The 15,487-nt window shown below is 46.0% G+C and overlaps 1 protein-coding gene across 1 annotated transcript; it reads left to right on the plus strand.

Moving 5' to 3' along the window:
• Positions 1 to 415: 415 nt before the first annotated feature.
• Positions 416 to 15,055, plus strand: FXR2 (FMR1 autosomal homolog 2). Its single transcript, XM_036895908.2, has 17 exons — positions 416 to 864; positions 6,565 to 6,617; positions 6,995 to 7,088; positions 7,498 to 7,569; positions 7,677 to 7,825; positions 8,090 to 8,183; positions 9,066 to 9,182; positions 11,201 to 11,371; positions 11,572 to 11,650; positions 11,950 to 12,059; positions 12,282 to 12,368; positions 12,664 to 12,886; positions 13,093 to 13,290; positions 13,380 to 13,580; positions 13,675 to 13,770; positions 13,921 to 14,021; positions 14,359 to 15,055. The coding sequence occupies exons 1-17, from the start codon at positions 784 to 786 to the stop codon at positions 14,452 to 14,454; spliced, it is 2,022 nt and encodes a 673-aa protein (XP_036751803.2). The 5' UTR covers positions 416 to 783; the 3' UTR covers positions 14,455 to 15,055.
• The last annotated feature ends 432 nt before the right edge of the window (positions 15,056 to 15,487 follow it).

Below are 15,487 nucleotides of genomic sequence, written 5' to 3' on the forward strand. Positions count from 1 at the left end.
CACCAAGAAAGACAAAGGTGGGGAAAGTGACCAAGCAGTCACTCAGGCGCATGCCCAACCCTAATTTATCCAAGCCTGGTGGAGCTCACAGTGGAGAAGTTCATGTGGTCTGACCAAGAGCTGCAGAAACCCAATCCGACTGAGTGAGCTCTGCCCTTCCTTCCCATGATTGGTTAATGCTCAGTGTTGTGGGGCGGGGGAAGGAAGAGATGGGGGCGGTGCAATTGTGGGGCGGTGAAGATGACCAGTCTCGTTCTGCGCAAGCGCAAGCAAGCTACCAGGAGGGGGCGTGAGAGAGTGAAGGAGAGTGGAAGCCCTGATGCGCAGGCGAGCGCGAGCTGGTTCGCCAGCCTTGACGCCTGCGCCGTGGCCCTCGGGGCCCCGCACCCGGTGGGCGGGTGCCCGGTGCGCCTGCGCAGTAGGCGGCGGCGGCAGGGGGAGGTGGAGGCTGTGGAGCGGCAGCGGCACCAGCGCGTCCCGGGACTTAGGCAGCAGCGGGGGCAGCGGCGGGCGGAAGCTGAGGTGACGAAGGCAGCGGCGGCGGCGGCCGTTTCCCTCACGGTGGCGGAGACCAAGGCGGCGGCGGCGGCGGACGGGGAGCGGCCCGGCCCTGGCCCCCTGCTCGTTGGCTGTGGCAGGGCCGCCGTGGGGCCGGCCCGGCTCCCGCCCCCCGCGGCTCCCCCTCCGGCTCCTCCTCCCGGGAGACGCCGGGGGCCTGGCCCGGCCCGCACTCAGACCGCTGCTTCACCCGCCGCTGGGGGAGCCGGAGGCGGCGGCGGCGCCATGGGCGGCCTAGCCTCTGGTGGGGATGTGGAGCCGGGACTGCCCGTCGAGGTGCGCGGCTCCAACGGGGCCTTCTACAAGGTGAGGCGGCGCGCCGACCGGGGACACCCGTCTTCAGCTCCCTCCCCCAGCCAGAGAAGGAAGGCGTGGGGCGGGATCGAGTTTCTGGAGCTAAGTCCTGACCCCTAGAACCTTAGAGCCGCGCTCCCACCCGCAGTTCTCCTGGGGAGCCCTCTGAAAGTCAACCCCCTTACTCTTATTTTTGGCCCCTCTGTACTTGCTTTTACCCCCATTTCAGAGAGAATGAACATCAGGGCATTATTGTGCTTGGATCAGCGCCCTCTCTCGCCCCGAGACCCCCTTTACCCAGCTTCTTAACTGACTTTTCACTGTTTCCTAGTAGAAGACCTACCTTAGACCTTAGTCCCATTTAACCCACAGTCCAAGCACGTGGAATTCTCTTTATTCTCCCCTATTACTCTCTTGGGAAGGCCGTCCCTATTAGATCCTTTCATTTTCCTCAGGCCTCTGCCTCCTGGCTCTGAAAGACTCACCCCACTTTCATGTATTTCTGTTCCCAGCCGAAGGAAAAACGGTCAAAATCCACTTATGACATTTGGTATCTTTGACCTGAGGAACTCTGTGTAGTACCAGTGCCTCCTAGCCATAGGGTGGCGTCTTTTCACAAGCCTCTCACCTCTTTATCCCAAGTCTAGCTGGTCTACCATTCTACCCAGGATGGATTTGGATTTATCTCACTTGGATCTCAGATACGTTTAGATCACTCATACAGTTTCTTCATCTTGAAGAGTGTAAGCTTCACATTCATGACTTCTGAAAGGGGCCGTCATGAGGATTCTCTCTGTTTATCTTATTTCCACTTCCATAAGACTTTGCCCAACTCTCCCAATTTGAGAATCTGATAGCCTTTTTCTGAAGAAGGGGGATTATCTTTAGAAAATCATTGTTTACTTCAGCCCCTCCCTCGTCCAAGATTTGGTTCCTTAAAACACCTTTAGTTAGCGCTTTTTTCATCTATTCTGAATCCATTTTCTAGGATATTTTTCCCCCATTGAGATTAAGCCAGAGGGAGACCTCTCTAACCTTTGAGGAATTTGTCTTTCTGTGACTTGTTATTTTCATCTTTTTTGGACCTTATGCCTGGGATTGTCACAGACTTTTGATTACTGTCTTGTTTTTTCATTTTACCCTAAGGAGCAAGAGCAAAGATAATCTTAAATCACTTTTGATAAGAGCCTCCTTTCCTTTACTTCCTCTTAAGCCTTTTCTGCCATAATAGACCTCTCCACCTTCATGCCCTTGAAAATGACTTTCTCCAACTCCTTCCCTGTGAAGTCAAATAAACTGGAAAGGGTCTCATATTTGCCCTTGGAGTGGAATGTTTCTGCTCAGCTTCAACTGATAAGTTCAATGTAGTCATTTTTATTCACTCTAAATGCCTATCCATTTCTGCCTTATTTCCTTCACTACTTTGGTTTATATTCAGTACCTCTGAGTACCCATGTCTATCTTAACTTATCCTCTCAATGTAAATCTTTGGCTTTTTATCCTAGTATTTCTGTATTCCTGTGTAATTGCAGGAACCACTTTATTCCATGTCTGAAGGAAGCTCCCAGCTAATCTCTTGTCATTTTTTTCTGCATACTTTTCCTAACTCATGGGATTTTTTTCTTCTAGCTTGTCTCCATAGCATTTCTGTTTTCTTTGGCAGAAAGCTCTAATTCCTTTCTGATTCTGATAGAATACATTTGTTTCAATGTTCTTTTCCCCAGAACTTGAATTACCTTTGTTGAAATACTCACCCTCATAAGATTTCAGCCCAGTATCTTATCCTTCATCTGGATCCTTCCCACTCCCAAATTTTGGGTTCCAAGACAGTGAATCTTAAAATTTAGTCTGAGATCAAGGTAAGATGTTTGCTTTTGTTTTAGGAAGCATAGGAGCCAGGCACAGCTGGGAGATTGGTGTCCAGTTCAGATTAACTGTGAGACAGCTGGAAAGGGAGATGTTTCCAGTAGAAAATCTCACCAAATCCTTTCCTTTTCTTCTGTGGGCTACAGCAGTGATACAGACTTGAGGGATTTGGGGACAGGATCTCTTGCATAAGAGTAGAGTTTGGAGTTGAGCTGAAAGCCAGGTAACGTGCATTTTGTGTTCTGGCTGCTTTAGCATTTTCTGCCCCAAAGCTCAGTTAAAAACAGTAAATCCCTAATTTCAAACTAATCTTCAACTCTCAGTACCATGTTGATACCTACCCATTCTGACCTTGCTACTGATTTAATATTCATGACTCAGCAAACTTGCCTGTGGGTCATGGAGTGTTTACATTGCTTCTATAACTGTAAATTTGGGAAGGTCCATTTCTCCTGACTCAGAATTGGTCCTGTTGTTGATCTTCTTCCATGGTAGAATGGCAAATGTCAGCACTGGTTAAATCCCAGTTTCCTTGTGTAGCTATCCCATCAACTCTTCATTTTCTGTCAGAACTTAATGTATTTTATTATTTTACATTGTACTGCCCCAGATTAAATAATCTGCTCCCCTTCCAGGGGACAGTCATCCAACTCTCCAGACCTTGCTTGGATATTCTAATTACCATTCTATCTTGAGGAATATGGTATCCTCAGCTTCAGCATGTGGGTCTTCCTGCTTTTCTCATAGAACTCCCTCCTTTCTTTTTATTGCCTGGGACTAGGAGATAGGTTGAAGGCGAGAGCTAATTTCGTATCTTATAATTTAAGGGAAATGAAGTACCCAGGAACCTAGGGCTCTCTTCCTCTGTGGTCCTAGGTCCTATAAGACAGAGCCAGGATATATCATGGCTACTGAATCCAGTCATCCTCTGGATCTAGTTGGTTATATAGAGACTGATTCAGTTGCTCTTGCCCCATTACCTGCTTATCTTCCCAGTCAGCATGGACTGAACAGAACTGGGAGCTCACTTTACCACTGGTATCTTTGGAGGAAAAAAAAACCTGAGGTGATGTGGGTAAAATTAAGGAGTAAAGACTGAATTGGAATGTGAAGTTGAGTAGAAAACTTGTTTTGGAGACTGAAAGAAAAAGACCCTGGGAGAAGTAGAAGAGTGAGTGGCATTTAGTTGAACCTGTTGAATAATGTGAGGGAAAACTCCATTCTGAGCTCTGTGTTTGCCTTTGGGATCTCAATAGTTGGGAAAATCAGGGTGATAATATTGCTACCTTTGCCTAAGGGCCAATCCTGACATGTTGGAGGAGAATTTGGATAGAGCCTTAGGCATATCCTTTGCAATGAGTATATCTACGAGTTGGAATCTCTTCACAAAAGAGGCAGGCAAGTGATTCTCTTCTATCTTTTCCTCTTCCTTTTATCCCACTCTAAAATGTTTTGAGAATAGCTAACTCTTGATAGACTATTTCTAAAGCTTGGAGATAGACATTTTGGATAAAGAATTGGATAAAGTCAACTGAAGAGTCTGGTTGAAACGTTTCTAGAACTCCAAACAGACCCTTATGAAGAGGGAGAAAGAGGAGGGAAGGGATACAACATTAGTTGTTGTGGTAGGAGGGAGGAGAACACTTGAGAAGGAGCTGAAGGGAGAATCCAAAAAGGAGGAGGAGGAGAACTTAAGCAGATAGGAGTAAAAGTGCCTGGAAGGTGGAAGTGGAGAATAGTGGGAGTGGGTATAGGTGAAACTGAATGAAGAGTGGAAAAAACATTTCTGGGGAAGGGAATGGCAGAAAAAGATAAAGCTTTCTTAAGGAAGAGGAAGAGTAAGGAAGAGGCCCAGCAGTACCAGAAGTACTCATACCTTGGGCAGTAGTAAGACTCCTTAACAAGATCCTATTCTGAAAGAAGAGAAAGATGGCTTGTGTCAAGAGTGAAATTTAGGTTTAGATTTTCCTGCTGTAAGGAAATAACAATAAAGTAACTATTTATGACTGACCAATTAGGTGAGGTGGAAGTGACACAGGTATGCATTTTTTATGTTTTCTCTCCTAAGCTCAGCTTTTGTCCCTGGCTACAAAGCTCAGGAATAGTTCCTGTGTCTTAGCCTTTTGAAACCTCTAATTTTTTTTTTGTTTGTTTTTGTTTTTGTTTATTTTATTTTATAATTTTTTTATTAAGGTATCATTGATACACACTCTTATGCTCAGGTATCTCATGAGCAACACTGTGGTTACTACATTCCCCCTATTATCAAGTCCCCACCACATACCCTATTATAGTCACTGTCCATCAGCATTGTAAGATGCCATAGAGTCACTACTTATCTTCTCTGTGCTATACTTCCTTCCCCTTGGCCCCCCTATATTATGTGTACTGATCATAATGTCCCTTAATCCCCTTATCCCTCCCTTCCCATCCACCCTCCCCAATCCTTTTCCCTTTGGTAACTAACTGTTGGTCCATTCTTGGGTTCTGTGAATCTGCTATTTTTGAAACCTCTAATTTTTTTAACAGCTTTATTGAGGTGTAGTTGACATACAATGAATTATACATATTTAAACTATAAAATTTGTTAAGTTTTGATGTGTGTGTATATATATAAAACAAAGCTTTAGCCCAAGATAACATTTCTGTCACTCCCCAAAGTCCTCCATCAACCACCTGTCTGCTTCTGTCATACATTTATTTGCATTTTCTGATTTTTAACAGAGTGAAAAAGCAGTTCAGTAGAGAAAGGATAGTCTTTTCAACAGTGGAGTTAAAACAACTGGGTAGCTATAGGTAAAAAGTGAACTTTGATCATATCTTGCACCACATATGAAATTTAACTCAGAATAGACCTCATAGACCTAAATGTAAAATAAAAACCAAAACTTCGAGAAGACACAGGAGAAAACGTTTGAGGCCTTGGATTGGGCAAAGATTTCTTAGATTTAAACCCAACAGCCCAGTCATAAAAGAATAAATTGGCAAATTGGATTTTATCAAAATGAGCTGTCCCTAATTTTGAACATGTGAAAAATAGGGAGGGAAGGTAGAAAAATTGGGAGCATAGGAGTGAATACAGCTTTGGCTTCTTCAGTGAGGACATAGAAAATAGGAGGTAGACCAGGTATTTGATCATCCCTGTTCTTCCCTGTCATGATTTCAAGATTGGGGTCTTCTACTAGTTTATTATTCTTTTAAAATTCTTATCATTGTCATAGACTAGCATTCAGAAATCTCATCTCTCTTAAATCCTAGTTTTTCCTTCTATAAATTGTGTTCATTGTTTTGAACTTCTCCAATTTTCTGATTATTCTCTTAGGACTCAGGCATCAGGGCACCAAGTTTGCTCAGGTTTCTTGCTGTATTGAGGAGCTAGACCCTTCTCTCTCTGAGCAGATCCTCATGTCCTCTAGGTGTTCCAGGAAAGCTTCACACTGTCTCATGGGGTATTCTTAGCCTTACTGACTGTTGGTATTTTAATTGAACTCTGGCAAACTGCTAACACAACAGGAGGCAGACAAGATAGGGAGGCCCCTGTGGGAGCCATAGTAGGCCATCAAGTTTCCACGCAGTTCTCATGTAGGGGTTTGCCCCCCCCACTTAATTTCTGTCTCTTATTTCTGGATTTTGCCTCCATTTTTTTTCCATGCCAGTATAATTTCTTTTCTCTCTACCTCAGCGTTCATATTCTTTCTCCATTACAGCTTTTCCTGGCACCTGTCATTAAGATTGTTTGTGTCCCCATCTAAAAATCTAGTTTAAGGGCCTCCAAATGTCTCTGTTCCCTTGATGGCTGGGGTTATGGTAAATTGTCATTTTATTTTGCTCTGAAATCCATTCTAGGGCTTTGTGAAGGATGTCCATGAAGACTCTGTCACCATCTTCTTTGAAAACAAGTAAGACCCTGGGAATAGCAATCCAGCATACTAGGTCCTAGAAGGAAAGTGGAGAAGAGGGGGTGGCTGAGTCCCATGAGGCATGTAATAGGTGGGGGAGAGTTAAGGGTTTGGCTAGGCAACTTAGTGGATCCCAGGAGAAGAAAGGGCTGAAATTTTTTAGGGTGGAGGGGGCATTTGACCCAGTACTTGAAATTCTAGCAAGGGATAGATGACACCATTCTGGAGCAGGGCCATATGGGGTTTAGCCTATTATGGGTTTAGTCTTTAATCTCCAGAGAAGGTGGAAATTGCCCAGTGGAGGCAATAACCTCTTTCTGAAGAAATGGACAACCACCTTAGCCTGAATAGCTTTCATATCACCATTTCCTTTGCAGCTGGCAGAGTGAGAGACAGATTCCTTTTGGGGATGTCCGGCTACCACCTCCAGCTGACTATAATAAGGAGATCACAGAAGGGGATGAGGTGGAGGTACAGACCATAGGGTCCAGTCTTTCTAAATGTCACTTTTCCCTGGATTCTGCATCTCCCTTGCCCTCATGCCAGTGTCCTCAGCTCCTTACTGCTTGGTTCACTCCTTCCAACCCAAGCTAAGTTACTGCATCCATCCAGGGAGCCTGATACTAGAAAAGTTAAATGCAGCAGTTCCCTGTCCATCACTGTTGTGATCAACCAGACTCTCAGGGAGCTTCCCAGTTTCTTTCTTCCATTTATGACAACAGCACCCCAGATCCCGTGCCCTCTGGTTTTTAATTATCATCTCCTTCCTTTAGTTTCCTTTATTTTGATTTACTGTGCCTCCCAAGTGTCATAATGCTTATTCCATTAATGTTTTTGGATGGTCCTCAATATCTCTTTTAAATTTTCAACTTCTCTTCAGGTTTATTCTCGAGCCAATGAGCAAGAACCTTGTGGCTGGTGGCTGGCCCGGGTGCGGATGATGAAGGGAGATGTGAGTGATCATGAAAGCCTTTGAAGAATTCCTGAAGCAAATACTTCAGTCACAGAAAGGTGGGAGATAGCCCAGGTCATCCACAGCTTCTCTTTTCTTTCTCCCAGTTCTATGTCATTGAATATGCTGCCTGTGATGCAACTTACAATGAGATTGTCACCCTGGAACGGCTTCGGCCGGTTAACCCCAATCCCCTCGCAACCAAAGGCAGCTTCTTCAAGGTTACAATGGCTGTGCCTGAGGATCTGAGAGAGGCGTGAGTGTTAGGAATGTTGGAAGTTGGGGGGGCCCTCTTCACAGTGCTTATATCTGCTTACTTCTCCCAGGCCCTACTCCCAGTTTGTTTTCTCTGTTGTTCCCTGGGCCCTTCAGAGCTCTTCTTGCCACCAGTTCCTTGTGAACTCATCCCTTTCTTTTACTGCAGTCCACCCTCCTTAGTTTTCTCCATTCCCCTCTCACTCTCCTGAACCTTTGACTACTGAACACTCGGCCGTCTGAGCACTTCCCTCTTTCTTTGCAGCTGCTCCAATGAAAATGTCCATAAAGAGTTCAAGAAAGCGTTGGGAGCGAACTGCATCTTTCTCAACATCACAAATAGTGAGCTCTTCATTTTGGTAAGTTTATTCTGTCTGAATTTCACATAAGTCCTTCCAATAATTTTTTCTTCTTTTTAAATTCCTTGGCAGTAAGGGAGGAGCTAAAATTTGCATATATTATTTATTTGCCAGGGAGGACTTTATTGCCCCTGACCCCTGTGGGCCCAGGTAGCGCTATCTTTCCTTAGTCTTCCTCATGTATAACCTTAATTTTTTTTGTATTGAAGTATAGTTGATATACAATCTTATATTAGTATCAAGTATACAACACAGTGATTCACCAGTTATCCACATAACCTCACCCTCACAAGTGCAATTACTATCTGCCAGCATAGGAAGATGTTACAGCATCATTGGCTGTATTCTCCATGCTGTACTACCATCCCTGTGACCAACTTACATTATCATCATTGAGAATTTTTGTGGCCCTTTATCTCCCTCCTCAACCCCTCCCTCATGGTAACCACCAGTCATTTCTCAGTGTCTATGAGTCTACTGCTATCTTATTCATTTTGTTTTGTTTTTAGATTTCCACAAATGAGTGAAATCATATGGTATTTGTCTTTCTCTGCGTGGCTTATTTCACTTAGCATAATACCCTCTACTTAATTTTTTTTAACCTTGCTGTCATATTGCAGCCTGGGCTGGAGACCCTTCCTTTCCATATTTAGACTCTGAGAAATAGATTACATTTTCACCTATGTTTGCTTCCTAAAATCACTTCCCTTAGTCACCTAGGTAGTAGGTCCTGAGATGACAATGATTTTTCACTTCTTTAGCTTCATTTCTTAACTCTTACACTTTCCCAGAGATTCAGGCATCTTGATTCCCAATTCTTGGCTCTCCACCTGTGTGTAGTCAAAGTCCATTCTAATGACTTTTCCATGGGTCTCTTCCCAGTCAACCACAGAAGCCCCTGTGAAGCGGGCATCCCTGCTGGGTGACATGCATTTCCGAAGCCTGCGCACCAAACTGCTACTCATGTCCCGCAATGAAGAAGCCACCAAGCATCTAGAAGTAAGTGTAGCAGTACTGCTGAATGGTATTGTCCTCACTTTCCACCCCATCCTCTACCCATGCTCTTGTGTTTATAGACAAAAAGACTGTCTTTCTGAGCCATTAAAACTGGGTCTGCTATTCTATCCCAGACTTATCCAGATGGCAGGGCTTCATCATGGTATAGTATAGTTGTTTTCAAACTTGTTTTTAGCCATGGGGCCCTTTGACCAAGTGAAATTTTACTTGAAAGCACAATGCATAAAACAGAGCAGCTCTGTCTACAAGTGAAAGGGGGTGTTGCTCTTACCTCCACTAGCCTCCCCTAAATCACTCTGGGAACCAAACCACTTTGTAAGATACGTTTAAAAACCATTTGTGCACTAGAAAGATTGTGGACTTGGAATTCTAAGTCTTGCTTTTTCAAATAAACAACTTCTGGCAAATCACTTGATTTCACTGAGTTTTGTCTTCACATATGTGATGATGAGGTCATTACACTAGAATGTTTCTGAGATCTTTTTGTGTTCTGACATCTTATGGTCAGATTCCATTTTCTTATTATACTATTCTAAACAAGTAGGATGTGTTGGTATGTATTTGAATATCCATCTCCTTTTATCAAAAATGAACTGATCTTTTTGGGTTTTTTTTTCTCTGAGTCTGCAAATTCTGGATCATGGTAATGTTTGATTTCTCCAAGGATGCTTCAGGCACTGGCAGTTAAAATTCATCATTACCCTCAGATGACACAAACTATATCTGCTCCAGTTCCCATTGATCAGGCTTCCTGGTGATGAAGCTAGAATATTCAACTCTTCTAGGACTTGGCTATATTGATCTTTGTGACTTTTGAGATATCTTGCCTTTTTTATTTTTTTATTATTTTTTTATTTTTTTATTTTTGCTATCATTAATCTACAATTACATGAAGAACACTACGTTTACCAGGCTCTTCCCCTCACCAAGTCCCCCCCACCACTATAGTCAACTGTCCATCAGTGTAGCAAGATGCTGTATAATCACCACCTGTCTTCTCTGTTGTACACCCCTCCCCGTACCCCCCCCAAACACTATACATGCTAATCGTAAGCCTTTTTTTTTTTAATTTGAAATATTGAATGTATGAAGGATAAAAAATTACTACAACAAACACCCTTATACCCATCAGGCAGTTGAAGAAATAAAATCTTTGGTAAACTAATCTAGAAGACATTTGTAAATCACTGTACATCTTCTCCTCTCCCTCCCTAATTCAATAATTTTGAGCACCCAACTTAGTTCCTTTTTCCAGCTTTACCTTTTCGCCTAGTGTAAATCCTTGCTGTAATTGTCTCTGTGCATATTGGAATTAGGGAGTAGTGAGTGGATTGAGATCTGGGACTGTCCCTTTGCAGGTGTATTTCCTATTTGGTGTTTCCTGCCTAGGACTCACACCGCTCCTGTCTTCCTGCCCTTCTACCCAGGTATCCCTCTAAGGACTGATTGAGAAAGTATGGTGTTCCATAGGTTCCTTTTATTCTTTTCTTAAATCCTTGCTTTCTACTCAACTTTTTGGGTTTTATTTTGTGAGTGGGTAGTAGTTTGGTTAAAGTAATGGTTCTTTACACTTGTGTTTACCTTACAAAAAGTCTTTTCACACCAACATTATTTAGTCCTCTCAGTAATCTGAGAAATGGGCTAGGTCCGATGTAGTCGTTTAGCAAATGATACAACAGAGGCACAGAGTGTGTGCTTTAAGGTCACACAACCAGATAGCGTTAGAGCCAAACCCAGAACTGTTGTGATTCCCAGCCCAAACTGCCCTGATTACTTCCCTTCCCTGCCATCCCATTGGTGTTTAGAAGGTAGGAGTAGAATGAAAAGTTTCTGAATTCTCCACACAGGTCCTCATGGTCATCAGGTGATTCTGGCTTTTCTTTCACGTTTTCTTTTTGAAATGATACAGAGCATTAGTTACCTGCGACAGACATTCTGAGACTCACCCTACAGAAGATGGGTCAAGACCCCACGATTCCTTCAGTCCTTTTTCCTTTCAGACAAGTAAGCAATTGGCGGCAGCATTCCAAGAGGAGTTCACTGTGCGAGAGGACTTGATGGGACTGGCAATTGGGACTCACGGTGCCAACATCCAACAGGCCCGAAAAGTACCTGGGGTGACCGCCATTGAGCTTGGTGAAGAAACCTGCACTTTCCGCATCTACGGGGAGGTCAGCAAAAGATAGCTGTCACTGTTCGGGTCCCTTATGGGCTAAAGAGGAGAGGGTGAACATGAAAGGAAACCTGTCATGTTGACCTGCCTCTCTTAACTTTGATGGCTGCACATTTTCCACAGGAGACAGTGGCAGAAAGATTGTTGTTTTAGATTCAGGTACTCTGTTTTAGTGACAACTCACACCTCTTATCTTAGACTCCTGAGGCATGCCGACAGGCCCGAAGCTACCTTGAGTTTTCTGAGGACTCTGTGCAAGTGCCCAGGAACCTGGTTGGTGAGTTGGGGCTATGTATGTGTAAAAGAATATACTTGGGGGGCAGGTGTGAGATTATCTAAAGTGAATCTGGGCTTGGTACCTCCCTTTGGACTTCCAGTTTTACAAGGATGGAGCAAACAGTGGAAGAACAGTTTTCTTGGGCTTGTAGTTTTGTCCTATGAAAACTCACCAGAAACTTAGAATCAGAGAATAATTAAGCAGAATCAATGTAGATTTATCTTAATCTGTTTTTAGCCTTTTTTTCTTCTTTCCTTAAAAAAGAAAAAAAGACCTCTAATTCCTCTTTTACCCTGCAGGCAAAGTGATTGGAAAGAATGGGAAAGTGATCCAGGAGATTGTGGATAAATCTGGTGTGGTGAGGGTTCGAGTGGAAGGTGATAATGACAAGAAGAACCCCAGGGAGGAGGTATGGGGCAATTGCACCTAGAAATTGTTTCCAGAAGTAGGTGGGATTATTTGCAAAGCCATTCTCTGATAGCTGGGATTTCTAGGGCGGAGCATGGAAATGTATACCCCGTAGTAGACATCAGCCCAGAAAGATCCTGTTGGGTGGGCTTCCATAGGAGATAGCACAGTTAATACTTCCATTTGACTCTTCTAATCCATCTGTCCTTCCCGTCCTCTCCAGGGAATGGTTCCCTTCATATTTGTTGGCACCCGAGAGAATATCAGCAATGCTCAGGCTCTGCTGGAGTATCATCTCGCCTACCTGCAGGTACCCAAGCTGGAACCCTGGGAGAGGAAGGCTCTGGGTGTAGCAAGGGGACTGAGACAGCCAGTGGGTGAAGTTAGGAATTGTACCCAGTTTGTTTCTCTGAGAAAACAGAAACCATTGGGTGGAAATTTGGGGCTGTGGGGTTGAATCTCAGAATCTTCCTTGTTTAGCCAGCGCCTGCCTTACATTCCTGAGAGTTCAAATAGGTAGTGGGGTCAGGATGGAGAAAGGTGGAGGGGAGACTGTTCATTGATCTTACTCCTCCTGTTTCTTCCTCCATCTTCTGCCCAACCAGGAGGTGGAGCAGCTTCGCTTGGAGAGACTGCAAATTGATGAACAACTTCGGCAGATTGGGCTGGGCTTTCGCCCTCCTGGGAGTGGGCGGGGCAGCGGCGGCAGTGACAAGGCTGGATATACCACTGATGAGAGCTCTTCCTCCTCCCTCCACACCACACGAACTTATGGGGGCAGCTATGGGGGCCGGGGCCGGGGCCGGAGGACGGGCGGTCCTGCCTATGGTGAGAGCTGTGGGAGAGGGAGGCGAGCAGGGTGGAGTTTATGAGGAGAGGCAGAGGTCTGGGTGGAAGCTTGAGGGAGATGGTGAAGAGGTGACTGGCTGGGAGACTTCGGAGTGAGAACGAGGAGTTGCCCATTTGTGCGTTGGGGTGGAACCTGGGGTGGGGTGAGGTGAGTGATCCTGATTGAACCCCACTGTGTCTTTCAGGCCCCAATTCAGACCCTTCCACAGCTTCTGAGACGGAGTCAGAGAAGAGAGAGGAACCCAACCGAGCTGGGCCGGGTGACCGGGATCCCCCAACTCGGGGGGAAGAAAGTCGGAGGCGGCCAATTGGGGGCCGGGGTAGGGGACCCCCACCTGCCCCCCGGTCCACCTCAAGATACAGCTCTTCGTCTATTAGCTCAGGTACCAGTATCAGACAACTGGGATCATGAATGTAAGCAAAAAGGAAAGATGATGGACACCTGACTCCCAATTCCTCTTCCCCTAACCAGTACTGAAAGATCCAGACAGTAATCCCTACAGCCTACTGGACACATCTGAACCAGAGCCCCCAGTTGATTCTGAGCCCGGGGAACCTCCCCCAGCAAGTGCCAGGCGCCGCCGCTCTCGCCGGCGCCGCACTGATGAAGACAGGACTGTCATGGATGGAGGCCTAGAATCTGATGGGCCCAGCATGACAGAAAATGGCCTGGGTAAGGGGTATGCCTGGAGTTTAAAAAGTTAGACCTCAGCAAGATTAGAGGAATGGAAGATTGGATACACTATTCTTTTTTCCCTGCCCCACAGAAGATGAGTCAAGACCTCAGCGTCGTAATCGGAGCCGCCGCCGCCGTAACCGTGGTCACCGGACTGATGGTTCTGTCAGTGGAGACCGTCAGCCAGGTCAGCTAATAGTGGATGCCAGCCTCCTTCCTCAGCTGAGAGAATGGGATGCTTCCTACCCTGTGAAAACCAGGGGTTGGGATTCAGTAGGCATTTAGGGGCTGGATTACCTGGGTTCCTTCTGAAACTCTTGATCCTCTGCCTTCCTAGTGACTGTGGCTGACTATATCTCCAGAGCAGAGTCTCAGAGCCGCCAGCAGCCTCCCCTGGAACGCACTAAACCCTCAGAGGACTCTCTTTCAGGACAGAAGGTAGGCAGGCAAGATGCAGTTTACTCTACCTTGTTTTTTGTTGTTTTTCTGGGGCAAGGGGCACCAGAAAATTCCCAAAGAAATTTCTTACGAAATTATAAAGAAGTCTCTGTCTGATGGAGTTCAGACTGCATCTAGAATAGTGGAAAGTTCGAACAGAAGAGAGGACATTTGGTTCATATTTTCTGGATACCATTAAGAGTGACTATAGAGTCAGATCAGGGGACCAGCCCCAGGGTCACCAGATGCCAAGAGCCCTTGGATAGTAGGGAATGCCATTAACCTGAGTTCTGACTGCTTTTCTTCCTCTCCATTTTCTTTTCCACTTCTCCCTCAGGGTGACTCTGTCAGCAAGCTTCCTAAGGGCCCCTCAGAGAACGGGGAGCTCTCTGCCCCCCTGGAGTTGGGTAGTTTGGTGAATGGGGTTTCATAAAACCTCCAACCCACATCCCTTCCTTCTCCATCTCGCTTGCTGCCCAACACCACGGCCCTCACAGGCCCGACTGACCTGCGCTGGAGCTGCTCTTATCTAGGGGGTGGGGGTTGGCACAGCAGCTTGGGTCCCCCCTCAACCTCCAGGAGCTAGTGGAGGGGTGTGTAACAGGGTCATACCCCCCTCCCTCTTGTCCACCCTACCCCCAGGGTGAGGGGAGCCACTCTCCTTCCCCTTCAGACTGGATGTGCCTTTATCCTCTAATGCCCCAATCTCTCTGAACACCCCCATTCTCCACCTGTTGGTGCGGGGTGCTCATTGACCCACTCAGATTTGACAGTTCAGGGGGGCTCCCCTGCTATCCCTCCTCCCATCCTGTACCGCCCATTTCTGGGGCCTCATCACTGTGGAAGACGGGGATAGTAAGGGTATAGTGGGTGGGAGGCATGGGGAAGGTTTTGGAGTAGAACCAGGGGTGTGTATGAAGGGGGGTGACAAGGTCCCCCAGGGTAGGGGCAACCAACCTTGTCTGGTGGATGAGAAGGCGTATTTATTTTTCACTGTACAGTATTTAAAAAGAGAATAAAAAAATCCAAATGGCTTTCTGGTTCCTGTGCCTTCCTTGTGCCCAGTCTGGTCCGTCTGCCTCTCTAGGACTGACCTGCCCTGGCCCCTTGGCCCTTGTTTCCTGTTTCTCCACACTTGTCTTTACTAATGCTCCACAAAGATGGTCTAGGAATTCCTGGCATTCCTAAGTTCCCCAGGCCCAGATACCCTCCTAGGCCAGAGGAGAGTGGCTGGTGTTTTGCTGCTCCTCCCCTCCCCCAGGTTTGCTGGTAGAGGGAGCTGGGCCACTCCTATACCCTGAGTCACGTAGGGCTGCTTGAAGCTGGAGCTGCCCCTGCTGAGAGCCAAGACTGGCTGTTTAATCCGATTACTTGAGGCCTGGGGCTTGGGCTGGGCCTTGGGCAGAGTGGTGAGCAGGGTTCCCTCTTGACAGCCTCTGGGACCTAGGTGTCCAGCCCCCATTCCT

This window comes from Manis pentadactyla, chromosome 4 (genome assembly GCF_030020395.1).
Source record: "Manis pentadactyla isolate mManPen7 chromosome 4, mManPen7.hap1, whole genome shotgun sequence".
Classification (NCBI taxonomy): Eukaryota; Metazoa; Chordata; class Mammalia; order Pholidota; family Manidae; genus Manis; species Manis pentadactyla.